At 40.5% G+C, this 14,705-nt stretch overlaps 1 protein-coding gene across 1 annotated transcript in view; it reads right to left on the reverse strand.

Annotated features, from left to right (window-relative positions):
* Positions 1 to 14,705, reverse strand: part of PKP2 (plakophilin 2) — an 84,600-nt gene that overhangs the window by 58,738 nt on the left and 11,157 nt on the right. The window contains exons 2-4 of the mRNA XM_060024573.1: positions 13,439 to 13,551; positions 12,417 to 13,090; positions 4,489 to 4,624 (exon numbers count right to left, since the gene is read on the reverse strand). Coding sequence (XP_059880556.1) covers positions 4,489 to 4,624; positions 12,417 to 13,090; positions 13,439 to 13,551 — 923 coding nt within the window. The remainder of the gene's footprint in view (positions 1 to 4,488; positions 4,625 to 12,416; positions 13,091 to 13,438; positions 13,552 to 14,705) is intronic.

Below are 14,705 nucleotides of genomic sequence, written 5' to 3' on the forward strand. Positions count from 1 at the left end.
GTTGCGGGAGCGGGAGCTACTTTTCATTGCGGTGTGCGGGCTTGTCATTGCGGTGGTTTCTCATCGCAGAGCACGGGCTCTAGGTGCACAGGCTTCAGCAGTTGTGGCACATGGGCTTAGTCGTTCTGCGGCATGTGGGATCTTCCTGGACCAGGGCTCGAACCCACGTGCCCTGCATTGGCAGGCGGATTCTTAACCACTGCGCCACCAGGGAAACTCGACTGCAACATTATTTATAATAGCTAAGACATGGAAACAACCTAAGTGTCCATCAGTGGATGAATAGATAAAGAAGTTGTGGTGTGTAAATATATATATATGGAATATTATTCAGCCATAAAAAGGAAGGAATTACTGCCACTGCAACAACATGTATGGACCTTAAAGGCATTATGCTAAGTGAAATAAGTCAGACAGAGATAGACAAACACCCTATGACCTCACTCACATCTGGAATCTAAGAAACAAATAAAACAAAAAACCCCGAAAATCATAGGTACAGAGTACAGTTTGGTGGTTGCCAGAGGTGGGGAGGGGGTTTGGGGCAGGGTGCAATGGGTGAAGGGGGTCAAAAGGTGCAAACGTGCTGGGGATGTAATGTACAGCATGATGACTATAATTAATAATACTGTATTGTATATTTGAAAGTTGCTAAGACAGTAGATCTTAAAACTTCTCAGGACAAGACAAAAAATTTTGTAACTATGTGTGGTGATAAATGGTAACCAGATTTATTGTGGTGATCACTGCACAATATATACATATATCATACCGTTATATTGTATACCTGAAACTAATATAATGTTATATGTCAATTATATCTCAATTAAAAAAACAAAACAAAAAGCTGGAAAAAACTGTTGTTAAAAATACTAAAGTATAAGCCTTTTCCCTTTCTTCCAAAAAAAAAAAAAAAAGCAAGAAAAGAAAAAAGAAAAACCACAAAAATACCCCAGATTAAATTCCTCAAAAAACAACAACAACAAAAAAACCTTACAGGTAGCATCAGACTTAATAGTGTAAGCACAACTGAATGCTTTCTCCTACAATCAGGAACAGGACATGTCCACTCTCACTTCTTTTTAACATTGTACTGGAGGTTCTAGCCAGTACTAAATTAAAAAGAAAAAAAAGACGTATAAGTCATCCAGATTAGAAAGGAAGAAACAAAACTGTCTTTATTTGCAGTTGGCATGACCTTCTATGTAGAAATGTGATGAATCTACAAATATGCTACAAGAGCTAATAAGTGAATTAGGTAATAACACAGGTACAAACCAACATATAAAAAATCAACTGCATTTCTATCTACTATCATTGAACTATAAAAAATTGAAATTGAAAAAAAAACTTGACCATTTATAAAAGCATCTAGAAATATGATATCTTTAGGGAAAGATCTGACAAAAGAATGAAAGATCTCTAGAGTAAAAACTACAAAACACTGTTGAGAGAAATTAAGGAAGACCTAAGTAAGTAGTGCAGTATACCATGTTCAGAGGTCAGAAGACTTGTTTAGATGTCAATTCTCCACATATTGATCTACAGATTCAATGCAACCTCAAAACAAAATCCCAGCAGTTTTTTAAAATATAGAAATTGACAAGCTCATTTCTAAAATTCAAATGGAAAGCAAAACACCTAGAATAGCCAAAATAACTTGAAAAAGAACAAAGTCAGAGGGCTAACATTACCTAATTTCAGGACTTAATATAAAACTATGGTAATCAAGACAATATGGTATTCGTATAAAGATAGGGCTTCCCTGGTGGCACAGTGGTTGAGAGTTCGCCTGCCGATGCAGGGGACACGGGTTCGTGCCCCGGTCCAGGAAGATCCCACATGCCGCAGAGCGGCTGGGCCTGTGAGCTGTGGCCACTGAGCCTGTGCGTCCGGAGCCTGTGCTCCACAATGAGAGAGGCCACAGCAGTGAGAGGCCTGCGTACCGCAAAAAAAAAAAAAGATAGACAGACATCAATGGAATAGAATACATAGTCCAGAAATAAACTCACATATATGCATATGATCAATTCCTTTACAACAAAAGTGCAAAAATAACTCAGTACCAAAAGGCTAGTCTTTTTAACAAATCCTGCCTAAACAATTGCATATACATATATTTTAACAAAAGGAATTTTGGTCCACATCTTGCAATATATACAAAAATTAACCCCAAAAGGACTGTTGATCAACTATAAAATATTATACTTAAAAAACTTCTAGAAGAAAATATAGAAGAGTATTTTTGTGAACTTGGAGTACAGAAAGATTTCTTGGATACGCCATGAAAAGTATGACCCATAAGGAAAAACTGATAAATTAGACTCCATCAAAATCAAAAACTGTTAAGAGAATGAAAAAACAAAACACAACTGAGAGAAAATATTTCCAAATCATATATATGAAAAAAGATTTATATGCAGAATCTATAAAGAAATATCAGAATTCAATAAGAAAACAAAAGACCCAAATAAAAAAATGGGCAAAAGATCTGGAAACACATTTCACCAAAGAAGGTATATAGATGATAAATAAGCAAATGAAAAGATGTTCAACATCACAGGTCATTAGGAAAATGCAAATTAAAACCACAGTGAAATACTACTACAAACCTATAGGCTCTAATAAATACTGACCATGTCAAGTGTTAGGATATCGAGGAACTGGAACTCTCATACATTGCTAGTGGGAATATAAATTGGTACAGCTACTTTGTAAAACAGTTTGGCAACTCCTTAAAAAGTCATACAACTACCATATCATCCAGGCATTCCACTTCAAGGAATTTACCCCAGAGAAATTAAAACATTTGTTTGTATACATGTGTTCATAGCAGCTTTATTTGTAATAGCCAAAACTCAAATGTCCATCAACAGGTAAATAGATAAACACATTATGGTGTATCCATACAACAAAATACTACTCAGCCATACACACACACACATCTTTTGATACATACAACATGGATGGATCTTAAAAGATTTAAGTTAAGCTGAGTAAAAGAATCCAGACAGGGCTTCCCTGGTGGCGCAGTGGTTGAGAGTCCGCCTGCCGATGCAGGGGACACGGGTTCGTGCCCCGGTCTGGGGAGATCCCACATGCCGCAGAGCGGCTGGGCCCGTCAGCCATGGCCGCTGAGCCTGCGCGTCCGGAGCCTGTGCTCCGCAACGGGAGAGGCCACAATGGTGAGAGGCCCGCGTACCGTAAAAAAAAAAAAAAAAAAAAAAAAAGAATCCAGACAAAAAATGCATATTTACTAATATGATTCCATTTATATACAAATCTAGAAAATTCAACTTATCTATAGTAACAGAAAGCAGATCACTGGTTGCCTGGGACTGGAAGTGGGTTGTGTAGGGGTGGGATGTATTGATTACCAAGGGGCACAAGGAAACTTTGGAGGTAATAGATATGCTCATTATATTGATTGTGATGATGGTTTCACAGTATCAAAACATATGTCAAAACTTTGTCATTTTGAACCTTAGCAAGTCTGTTAAAAAACTGAACAAACAAAATTGGTGCACTTATACAAGAGAAATCTATGTGGCAGTTTTAAAGAATGAAGTAGGGCTAATAAATACTGAAGATTTCCAAGATATAGTGTTAGATAAAAACATAAAGTACTGAGTACTGTAAATAACCTGTTACCATTTGTGATTTTATTTTAAACAAAAAAGGATATTCAACCAACCCATCCAATAATTGTTTCTACATGCATAACCTATCTCTGGAAAGATACCCCCAAATTGATGAGAGAGACAAAGAGAGAAGGAGGGAGGGAGGAGGAATGAGAATGGGAGGCTGAGAGAGAAAGAGGGAAATGGGGGGTAGACTGGCGTTTGGAGTAGGAGAGAAACTTATTTTTCACTGTATACCTTTTTGAACTATGATTTTTTTCCCCCACAAATGTACCACTTTTGAAAACGAACATTGATTCCATTTTGGAGGATCTGTCCTATAGCAACACTGGTGGAAATGCCAGAAGATACATGTACAAAGCTATCCATTGTTGTAATATGTTAAAGAAATTGTTTAAGGAAAACAAAAATTGGACCACATTGCTTACATTTAATATATTTTTTTAAACATAGAAAATAATAGCCTAAAATGTACACTCATTTTCTCTCTCTCACTCCCTTTCTCTCTCAGAAAAATCTGAAACTATACAGACTGATACAAACAATTATCTCTGGGGATGGTTCTAAAAGGTCAGACAAAGACGGCAGAGGTATGTGTAGTGATTTACATTCTAAGTTTCTGGATTGTAGGAAAATTTTTTTTGGCAATCAGTGTATATTTCCTTTTAAATTAAAAGGTCTCAATAAAGATTATTTATTTAATTTTAAAAATTGAGCTACGATTGACATAACTCAATGAAGATTTTCAAAAATTAAAATAAATTAAAATTGGTTTCAGTTTGCAGTATCACTGTAATAGATGTGAAAGTGTGCTAGTTTTACATCAGACTTAATATGATATGCTCACCCTTTTCCGCGCTTCAGATTTCTGGAAGCACTCATGCTGTATGAAAGTAGCTGCAGCAGAAATCCTGGACGGCGGCATGTGGTCTGCCTCAAGCATACTCACTGCTCGCTCCAGAGTCATCTCCGTGTCTGCATTCCTAGACAAACAGTCACAGATTCAGCAAAATTCCAAACCTGCCCTCTCCTGTCAACTTGATCCTCCAGAGATGACTTGGCTAATATCGTGAAGCACCTAGAACGTCTGAGCCTTGCCTCCTCTTCAGCCAGAGGAATAATCAGCCTCTGAGGTCAGAAGGTATAGGAAGCTAGCAGCAGAAACACTCCAACTCTGGTCAGACTAGCCTCTAAAGATACCACTGAATTGAGAAGAAACTTAACTCTGTTTAAGATAAACATGTATCTTACATGAAATTTAAAAGAAATTTGGTCACAGAAATTAAAAATTATTCCTACCCTGGTAATGTCACACCTGTAAGTTAAACACCTTCCCTCAAAAATCATTAGATTTTTCTCACCAGCTGCTCAAAATCTGTTATTTCACCTGAAAATCAGTTTTAAAAGAAGCATTCTAAAAGTGCTCTTATTTGATGAATATAGTAGTATGTAAACAGTACAAGCCAGGAAAACTGAGTTTGTTTGGTTAAAATAAGTCATGCTAGTGTGACAGAATCCATCAGGAAAGGTAATGATTACATGCAACAATAAAAAGCCCTTTTTAAAGACAATTTTATAAACATTCTGTTACCAATTTGCTTTGCCATTGTAATGACATTCAGTTTACATCTATCTAGTAGCATACTTTGCCCTCTACTAATTGCAGGTGTGTAGTGTTATGAAATCTGACTCAGTTTGATACTGACAGGATAATTTATAGAGAACAAATAAAATTGCTATGTGTAAAACAATAGCTCCCAAATGCCTCACAGAAGTGGCATTTTTTTCCTCCCCTTTTACTTCTGCCTAGAGGGTGACTAGGTTAGGTAGCCTATTACCAAGGTAGATGTGCACTTCCTTTTTTCTTTTGCACATCTGCACTTCCTTAAGTATCGCCTCAGAGAAACCATACTCAGGATGGCAACACGTTAGGACTGTGGCTAAAGACATGCTTTAAAGGTAACCTAGGACTTTTTTTTGGCTTCAAAGAAGGTTACACCTGATTCATTTCAGGTAATGGAGACTCCTAAGACATTATGGGAGGGAATTTTCCAGTACCTGCTAGCAAGAACTGTGAGGAAATTCTCTCTTACAGCTGGCTAACCCACCAATACATGCGCCTGTGTACAGAGGTGAGCATGTGTATGTTGTGAATGGCTGTGTGTGTGGGTGTGGCACGGGTGAGGATAAGAGTAATGGGCCTCATGACTAAAAACTAATTTCCACTGCTTCTGAAACACATGTTCAAACACAGAAGTGTTACCTCATGAGTATAAGGGTATTAAAAATGAAGCACTTCTGGCATCTATACTGAGAATTATATAATGATCTCATATTTTTAACTGTTGGGACTTAGCAATCAAGTTAATTGGTAAAAATGTAGGCTATTTTCACTAAAACTAGAATTTGAATCACTTTTATTTAATATAAACACCCTTTTAAAAAGAGATGGAACCTCCATCCTGTTTTCCAATAGTTAGCTAGTGGGAAGCAGCGGCATAGCACAGGGAGATCAGCTCAGTGCTTTGCGATGAACTAGAGGGGTGGGATAAGGAGGACGGGTGGGAGGCTCGAGAGGGAGGGGATATGGGGACAGGTATATGCATATTCACTGATTCACTTTGGTGTACAACAGGAACTAACACAGTACTGTGAAGCAATTATACTCCAATAAAGATCTATTAAAAAAAAGAGATGGAAATATTTCATATGCATGGACTCCAATTCCTTTACAGGGAAATCAAAAGTGAAATTAGTTTTAAGTCTTTTACCATCCACCACTACAGGTGTTTAAACTAATGAAAGATCATTCATAACCTAAGAATAACCTCCTGTTTAACACTTCTTTTTTTCAAGATTCAGCCATTAATGTACTTCGTAAGTCATAAATGACTCAGGAAAGTTTGAATTCCCAAGTCTCTAACACCAACAATTAATTCCATTCCTGAACATGATTCACAAAGAACTTCTGCATTCACTACCAGCCAACCTAATGCTACTTTATTTTATCATTAAAAACAATTCCAAAACATAATGAAGACTTCCTCAACAAGAAGGGCTGCCACAGCTGTCAGGGCATCAATTTCCTGTTTTGTTATTGTCTGTAAAGTCCAACTCTATAACATGGCATATGTTCTGACCTCAGTCTGACTCCATCTCCTGCCATCCTCCACCCCATCTCCTCTTCCTCCCCTGATGGACTAACCCATCCTCCAATCACACCAGACTTTTAATCCTTCTCTAAACACTGCATGCCTCTTCACAAGCCACTCTCTCTGATTTTTCTAGAAAGCCCACCCTTCTACCTAACTCTTTTTTTTTTTTTTTTTTTTTTTTTTTTTTGCGGTACGCAGGCCTCTCACTGTAGTGGCATCTCCCGTGTTGCAGAGCACAGGCTCTGGACGCACAGTCTCAGCAGCCATGGCTCACGGGCCCAGCCGCTCCACAGCATGTGGGATCTTCCCGGACCGGGGCACGAACCTGTGTCCCTTGCATCGGCAGGAGGACTCTCAACCACTGCGCCACCAGGGAAGCCCCCCTTCTACCTAATTCTTAATTTTTCAAGACTCAATTCAAATATCATCACTTCTGTGAAATCTTTCCTGTAGCCCTACTCCCAGATAGAGCTATTCTTTTCCTCCTCTATTCTCCCATAGCACTCCTCCCCTGTTTCCCAACAAAATTGGAGTCTGCTAGTGCAACACACAGCAGTCAATCTAATGACACAGAGTTGTGGTGAAGGAAAGTACAGCATTTACTTCAGGGCACCCAAGCAAGGAGAATGGGCAGCTCATGCTCAAAAGACCAGATGGCTGTCAGGGAAGGGTTTTTTTTTTTTTTTAAATAAATTTATTTATTTATTTTTAGGGTTTTTGTTGCTGCGCGGGCTTTCTCTAGTTGCAGTGAGCGGGGTGGGGGGTATACTCTTCATTGTGTGTGGGCTTCTCACTGCGGTGGCTTCTCTTGTTGCGGAACATGGGCTCTAGGCATGGGCTTCAGTAGCTGTGGAATACAGGCTCATTAGTTGTGGCTCACGGGCTCAGTGTTGTAGCTCGCGGGCTCTAGAGCGCAGGCTCAGTAGTTGTGGTGCACGGGCTCAGCCGCTCCACAGCAAGAGGGATCCTCCCGGACCAGGGCTCGAACCCGTGTCCCCTGCACTGGCAGGTGGACTCTTCACCACTGCGCCACCAGGGAAGCCCCAGGGAAGGGTTTTTAAAGGCAAAATTAGGAGTGAGGGTTGCAGGGTGCCTGATCAGATTGTGGACATTCTTCTGATGGTGGTGAGGTAACAGGATGATGTTCCAGGAATCTCAACAATCAACCTTCTGGTTCCAACCAGTATGGGGTCTAGGTGTTGGTGGTCAGCACATAGTCACTATCCACAATGAGTGGTGGTCCTAGTTTCTGCAGAACTCAGAGATATGTGTTAGATTGTTATCTATATCCCTTCAGGATGAACTAGGAGTCCTGTGACTCCAATGTTCTAATCATTAACTACTTGAGCCAGCTCTTTGGAACTCAGAAAGGGCCTAGGAGACAAAAGCCTTTCTTCAAACAAGAAACGTGGGATATGGAGGGAATTTTGCACCCAGGCAAGGCCTTGCAGGGTCCTGCCTGGTTTCACCTCAATCTCTCTTCCTCCCTACTTCCTTCCCTGCTTCCCTTTCATCCTTCTTTCCCCCCTTTCTGCTCACTCACAAAACATTTCTTGAAGCCTGTAGAATTGTGGCTTGAGAGATGGGGTTGGGGAGGGAAGCATCAGGATGAGCAGTTGTTCCTCGGCCCCATTATCCACTGAGCAGATTCTCCAGAAGTGAGTCTTTTCAACAACTTTAGTTAATATGTTAATATGATATCAATATATGTTTTACAAAAATGTAAAGAGGAAGCAGTGTAAAATATCATGGGTCAGAATATGAGATATTATACGAAAAAATTAAAAACGGTCCTTTTTTTTAGGTGTGCAATCCCTCAGCAACTGCATTCCTGCCAATAATAATACAGCCCTGCCCTAGGTTGGTTCCCAGATATTAGAATAGCTCTGAAGGCCAAGCAAACACCAGATGATGAATGAAGAGCTCCCTCGTGTTGTCAGATGCTTAGGAAATGCAAACCACCCTACCTCACAAAGATTTTAGGTGTGATGAAAGCACTGCTTTGGAAAGATGACTTTGGAGTGGATATGTGTCTCTAGACACAGTTTTGAGGGCACTACAAGAGTCTTAGCTGAAGCAATAAAGTTGTGAACTGGGCTGTTAAAAATGGAAATGGAAAGAAAGATATAACTAAAAGAGACTTGAGGAATCAAAGAACTAGAGAGGTTGTTAATTAAGAGGATGTGAAGGGAAGTTTTTATGACATCTTTTCTGCTCTGTGCTGCTCTATGTCACAAAGTTGACTGGTGATCCTACCAGAGATAAAGTCTCTCACCTTTCTCTCCCTCTACTAATACATCACTCTTTTGTTCTCTGAATTCCTATAGACACTAGTACAATCTAGCACTTGATGTGTCTTATTTTCTTTTTTACGGATCCTCTATGGTGCTTACTGCAGTGTTGGGTACACTGGAGCAACCTAATATTCATTTGCTGAACCACCAGTCCTCCATAGGTACAGAAATCATATTTTCAGTAAAACTGATCTACAGTGTTTTACTTGGTGATTTCTTAAACCTTTTTCATTAGTCTGATTTAGAACAGTTGTTCAATATCTCTCTTTACTCCAATGTTTTGATTTTCAGCTGCATTAGAAACTGACCAGCCATTCTTCTTTTAGAAACAAAGATCCATTGTTTAATACCTGTGTCATTATGTAGCTTTATAGTTTTACCTAACTACTCTATAGGAACGTTCCACAAATATGAAAGAACACTTCCTTACATGTGGGATTTTCACTAGACATAAAAAAGCAGCTTCCAAATATAGGGACTGGATAGAGGTTGAAATGTGAGACACTGCAAGGCAAAGGAGAGCAGAGTGTGTGTTCTCAAGGGCAGAGCTCTCAGGGGGCAGCCCGGGGAACTGAAATGAGCCATGGGGCACACCAAAGGAGGAAGAGAATCAGATATGGATGCCACCTTGATCATTATAGGAAATATCCCTGACGCCCTTTCCTTTCCATACATAGCAAAAATTTCAAGAAGTGTTCATTTCTATGATTTCTGGTCTCTAGGATGGCAACTTTGGGAATCATCAAGAATAGAATTCTTTCCCTTTATTTTAAATTTCTTGACCCCAAGTATTCCTTCTAGTCTTTGAAATATGATCAATTATTGTAATAAAATCCACCCTATTAAAACAATAACTCGAATTTAGAAGGGGAACAGATAAGAAAACTAACAACCACAATATACTATTCTGGTAGACACACCCACACAATACAGCTATCTGGGGCTCCTAAACTAGATTGTGAGGGGAGTGGTCAGGGAAAGGGTGGTAACTGAGATCCAGAATCATGAGTAGCCAGCCAAAGCTACTGGGAGGAGACAGATAGATAGATAAACAAAGAAAAGAAGGAAGGAGGGAAGGAGGAAAGAAAGGAAGGAAAGAAGTAGGGAAGGCAGAAAGAGAGAAAGAAAATATGTAAATAAATATTTTCCATTAAGGGAAGTAAAAGAGGTTCGAGGTGGTTTGACTGGGGATGTGTTTGGGGAAGGTGATGATGACAGGTGGAGGATAGTAGAAAGAGATGAGACTAGAGTAATAAGCATAGCTGAAAACATGGGCCTTGTGTGCCATGGTAAAAAGCACAAAAATTTGGTGGAATTATGGGAAGGTTATAAATTGGAGAGAGGAATCATATATTTGGGAAGACCATTCTAATGGTCCTAGAGAATGGTTGAGAGAGCAAGACCAGAGGCAGAGAGACCTATGCAATAGACACAGAAAGAAGGGTAAAAATTTAAGACCCATTAAGGAGAATAAAATATGGCTTGGTGATATGTGACTATGGAGGGAAAAGATAAGAATGACTCCCAGGTTTGTAAAGATAGGACGTAAATTTAGGACTTTAGTATGAGAAGATAGAAGTAGAGGGTAGGGAAGAGCTGATACATTTAGTTTTGAACATACTGAGTCCATGACTTTGTTAGAAATACATACAGATCTAGAGTTCAGGATGGAGGACAGAGCTGAAAATAAAACACTGAGAATCACAGGATACAAGTGCAGTACACAGGGCCTCTTTAGAAGAGCACCAAGACCAGAAGAGAAGGGTTGATGAAGATGACTTCCTTGGGCATGCAGAAAAGTCTTCTCAGAGAAGACTAAGACATGGCTAGAGAAAAACAGGAGAAGCTGGTGCCCCGACAACCCAGGGAAGGGAGAATTTCACAGATAGTGGTGTCAAATGCTGCCCACAGACTGAGTAATATAAGGACTGCTTCAGATGTAGCATTAAGGCAATCATTGGTAGATCTGTGGGGAGCCTATTTCAGTGAAATGGTGGGGACTAAAGCCATACTGCAGTGGGTTGATGACAGACTGGGAAGTGACAAGGTGGTGGAAGCAGTGTGGGGACACAGAGATGCAAGAAGAGAAGAATGCCGGTTGCTGGAGAGCGTGGCACAATAGTTTTGTTATTGTTAGAATCATTTTGTTAAAACTGTGCTTGAAAAAAAAAAAAAAAAACTGCTTGACTCAAATCCTAGAATACAGTAGGCATTTAATACATCTTGAATTATCCATTTAAAAGACTTGACCAGCTTTTTCCTCCATAATTACCTCATGTATTTTTCTTCTTTATGTGTCCATATTGACAAAGATCTGCTTTCTACAAGAAATGTTGGAAGTCTCATGCTCAATTTTGCTTTATAAAAAATATTTCTTGCTTCAAGATTAGATTAGCCCTAACATCTTTTCTCACCAGTGCCTACCTAATCAATGAGTATACTGCACAATTTCACTTAAAGGGATGATTAAAGGTAACAACTTCCATTAGAAATTTTAAAAAGTCATGTATTTAATGTTTTACCATAATGATACCACATCATTATTTTGGGAGTTACTGATGTAATCATCCATCCATTTCTTAACCTTTCTCTTAGTGAGTTCCTCAGTTTAAGAAATTTGTGTTCCACCATTAAACTTGAATAAAGGTTAAAGTTCCAAAAACTAGATTAGTCAAGGTATAAAGTAAATAGGAGAGGCAAAGGAATGACTCTGAAACTTCAATTATTTTAATTATTCAGTATTGCAAAACAAAATCCCTCCAATCACTGATACCAGAATCAAAAAGTAAAATTATCAGGTATCAAAGGAAGGAAGAGACATCTAGAAATTAGCTGCCTTTGCTTAGCTCCATCTTTTTGTGGTAGTGTTATCAAAACAGCATTTGAGGTTCACTCTTAGCACCAGGAATAAACACTTTTGCCTTTTTCCTTCCTTTACTTCAAGGAATGATTGAGAATAATTGATGCATGCAATTATCCATTGCTTGGTCTACTCTGGAGTTAGCTCTCATTCAAAGCATACTTTCATATAGCCAAGGGGCAGCCATCCCTCAGCCATCCCTTTAGCCAGCATCTAATTTGGAACAGATGGATTAAAAGTCACATTTCCCCCACCGAGCTGCCATACAAGCAGGTAGCTTGGCCCCTGTCCCTGAGGCAAACAGGCTAATCTGTCAATTAGGCAGCTGCCTGAGAAGTCATTGTTTTAATCACTTATCTCTGGAAGCCTTTCTCTGCAGCCCCAGGAGCACCAGCTCACACGGTAAGAGCTGTGGGAACAGAATGTGCTGGCACGGACTGTGCTGCAGATTGAGAAGGGGACTCACCCAGCCTGCGCGTCGGTGAAAGTGCTTCTCTCCGCGAGCACGTTTCCACTTCCTCCTGCTGCCACTTGGCCCACAGTCATGTGGGTCCTCCTCCCGCCTAACTCGGCCTCCCTCAGCGTGCGGGTGCTGTGGAAGGAGCTCTGATGCCAGGACGACCGCGCCGCCCGGCCCTGCGTGCCCGGCTGCACCGACGCCGGCCTGGCCTGCCCCGCGGCGGGCCCCGCAGTCACGTAGTTCTCCTTCTCCAGGAGGTTGCCCAGGCTGTGGCTGGTCCCAGGCCTGGGGTACGTGAGCACCACCGGGTGGACCTGGGCGCCGTCAAAGACGGCGTCATTCACAGACCGGTACTGGTAGCGCCTGTACGAGTCGTAGTGGCGCTGTCTGCCCACCGCCCCGGAGTGGCTGAAACCCACAATTTCTGAGCGGGCGTAGCGAGGTGGCGCGAGAAGCGTGGACCTCCTGCTCTCTTGCTGCCGCGAGGTGTGCCCGGCCTGGCTTCTCTGGCTGTACTGGTGCTCGCTGTGTGTGTACTGAGCCCGCTCAGGGCTGCTGTCCGGGGAAATCTCAAGTCTCCTCAGAGGCTGCCTCAAGAGCCTTTCTTCCACTGACTTCTGAGAGCTGTACTGCGAAGTTCCTCTCCCCCAGTGACCTTCATAAGTGGCAGCTGTACCTGTCTGCGCAAGAGAGAAATAAAGTTTAAATGAGGCATGAATCAGTTTTCATCTTTGCTGAAGATTAACTATTCTAGGACTATTACACAAGGTGTTGGTTTCTCTGAATCACACGGAGAAGTCAGCTCCTTTCTGGGTAAAATCTGTCTTTAAATAAGACTTGGTTGTCTAGTTATTTGCACCAGGATTTAATAGTTTAAAGTTTCCAGTTTTCCATGGTGTCCACTTCTCATAATTCATTTAGGAAATGGTAATACTTGAGAACAGTAAACATTAAAAAATAACCTACAGAAGTTTAAAAATGTTTTCTTGGTAACCTGGTAACTAGGGTTATATTCTTTGGTATCCTACCTTTAGCATGTCATACGTTTTAGTAACAGGTGAACGGCCCCCAGCAAAATCATTTTCAACCAAGTGTAGATTGTAGACATACTCAGGAACACTGCTAGTTCGGTGAAGATTTCCTGTAATCAAGCATATATTAAAATAAGTGGGCCAACCAGTAAATATTATATAACAATAATATATTTTAAATTTAAGTAGTTAAGGTCAGGACTTCCCTGGTGGTACAGTGGTTAAGAATTCACCTGCCAACGCAGGGGACACGGGTTCGAGCCCTGGTTCGGGAAGATCCCACATGTCACGGAGCAACTAAGCCTGTGTGCCACAACTACTGAGACTGCGAGCCACAACTACTGAGCCCACGTGCCACAACTACTGAAGCCCTTGCTCCTAGAGCCCATGCTCTGCAACAAAAGAAGCCACTGCAATGAGAAGCCCACGCACCGCAATTAAGAGTAGACACCACTTGCCGCAACTAGAGAAAGCCCATGCGCAGAAACAAAGACCCAACGCAGCCAAAAATAAATGAATAAATTTATTAAAAAAAATTAAGGTCAATGACAAGTATTAGATTTACATTAGTGTTTTTGTAAGTGCTAGGTTATTAACAGGACCCTTGGATATGGCAAATGATTGCAGGTTATGACAACATTCTCCACAAGCTTTTCAAACTAAAAGTTGAATTAAAATTAAAAATATTTATTTAAAAAAATTTTTTTTGAGAAAAGGGAAGAAAGGAGAGAGGAGATTTTCACAAAAATCTAAAAATGTTAATTACAGTTAACAGTTCGGTAAGTCAGAGGAATACCCAAGGCAGAAACTCTGAAGCTTCCTGAGAGGATGTAGGTGAAGGCAATAAATATAATGGGTGGTGTGGTCAAAGAAAACATGGATCAGTTTGAAAAATGCCAAACTGGGGCCTGAGGCATTTAGCAACATGAGAGTTAGGCAGGAGAGAGAATCAACTTGTACACCACAAACAAATTGCAGGCTAGTTCTTAGTTTGGGGTATAACAAGTCAGCCCTTTCCTGCAGACACTGCACAGGAGGCAGCCCTTCCTGCTCAGCTCTGTGGGGCCTGCAGGGACTCTCAACTGAGGCAAGTCTTAAAATGCTCCTCTTTGAGCTTAAAAAGCTCCCAGCTTTTTGTTTGTTCTTTTGCGATCTCCCACTGCCCTACAAAAAAAAAAGCCTAATCAAAATAATAAAAGATCTCTAAAACCTAGGTAATTTCTAGTTCCCTAACTTTAACCAAAATTACTCTGTCACGTAGCAT

Source organism: Delphinus delphis, chromosome 11 (genome assembly GCF_949987515.2).
Source record: "Delphinus delphis chromosome 11, mDelDel1.2, whole genome shotgun sequence".
Taxonomy (NCBI): Eukaryota; Metazoa; Chordata; class Mammalia; order Artiodactyla; family Delphinidae; genus Delphinus; species Delphinus delphis.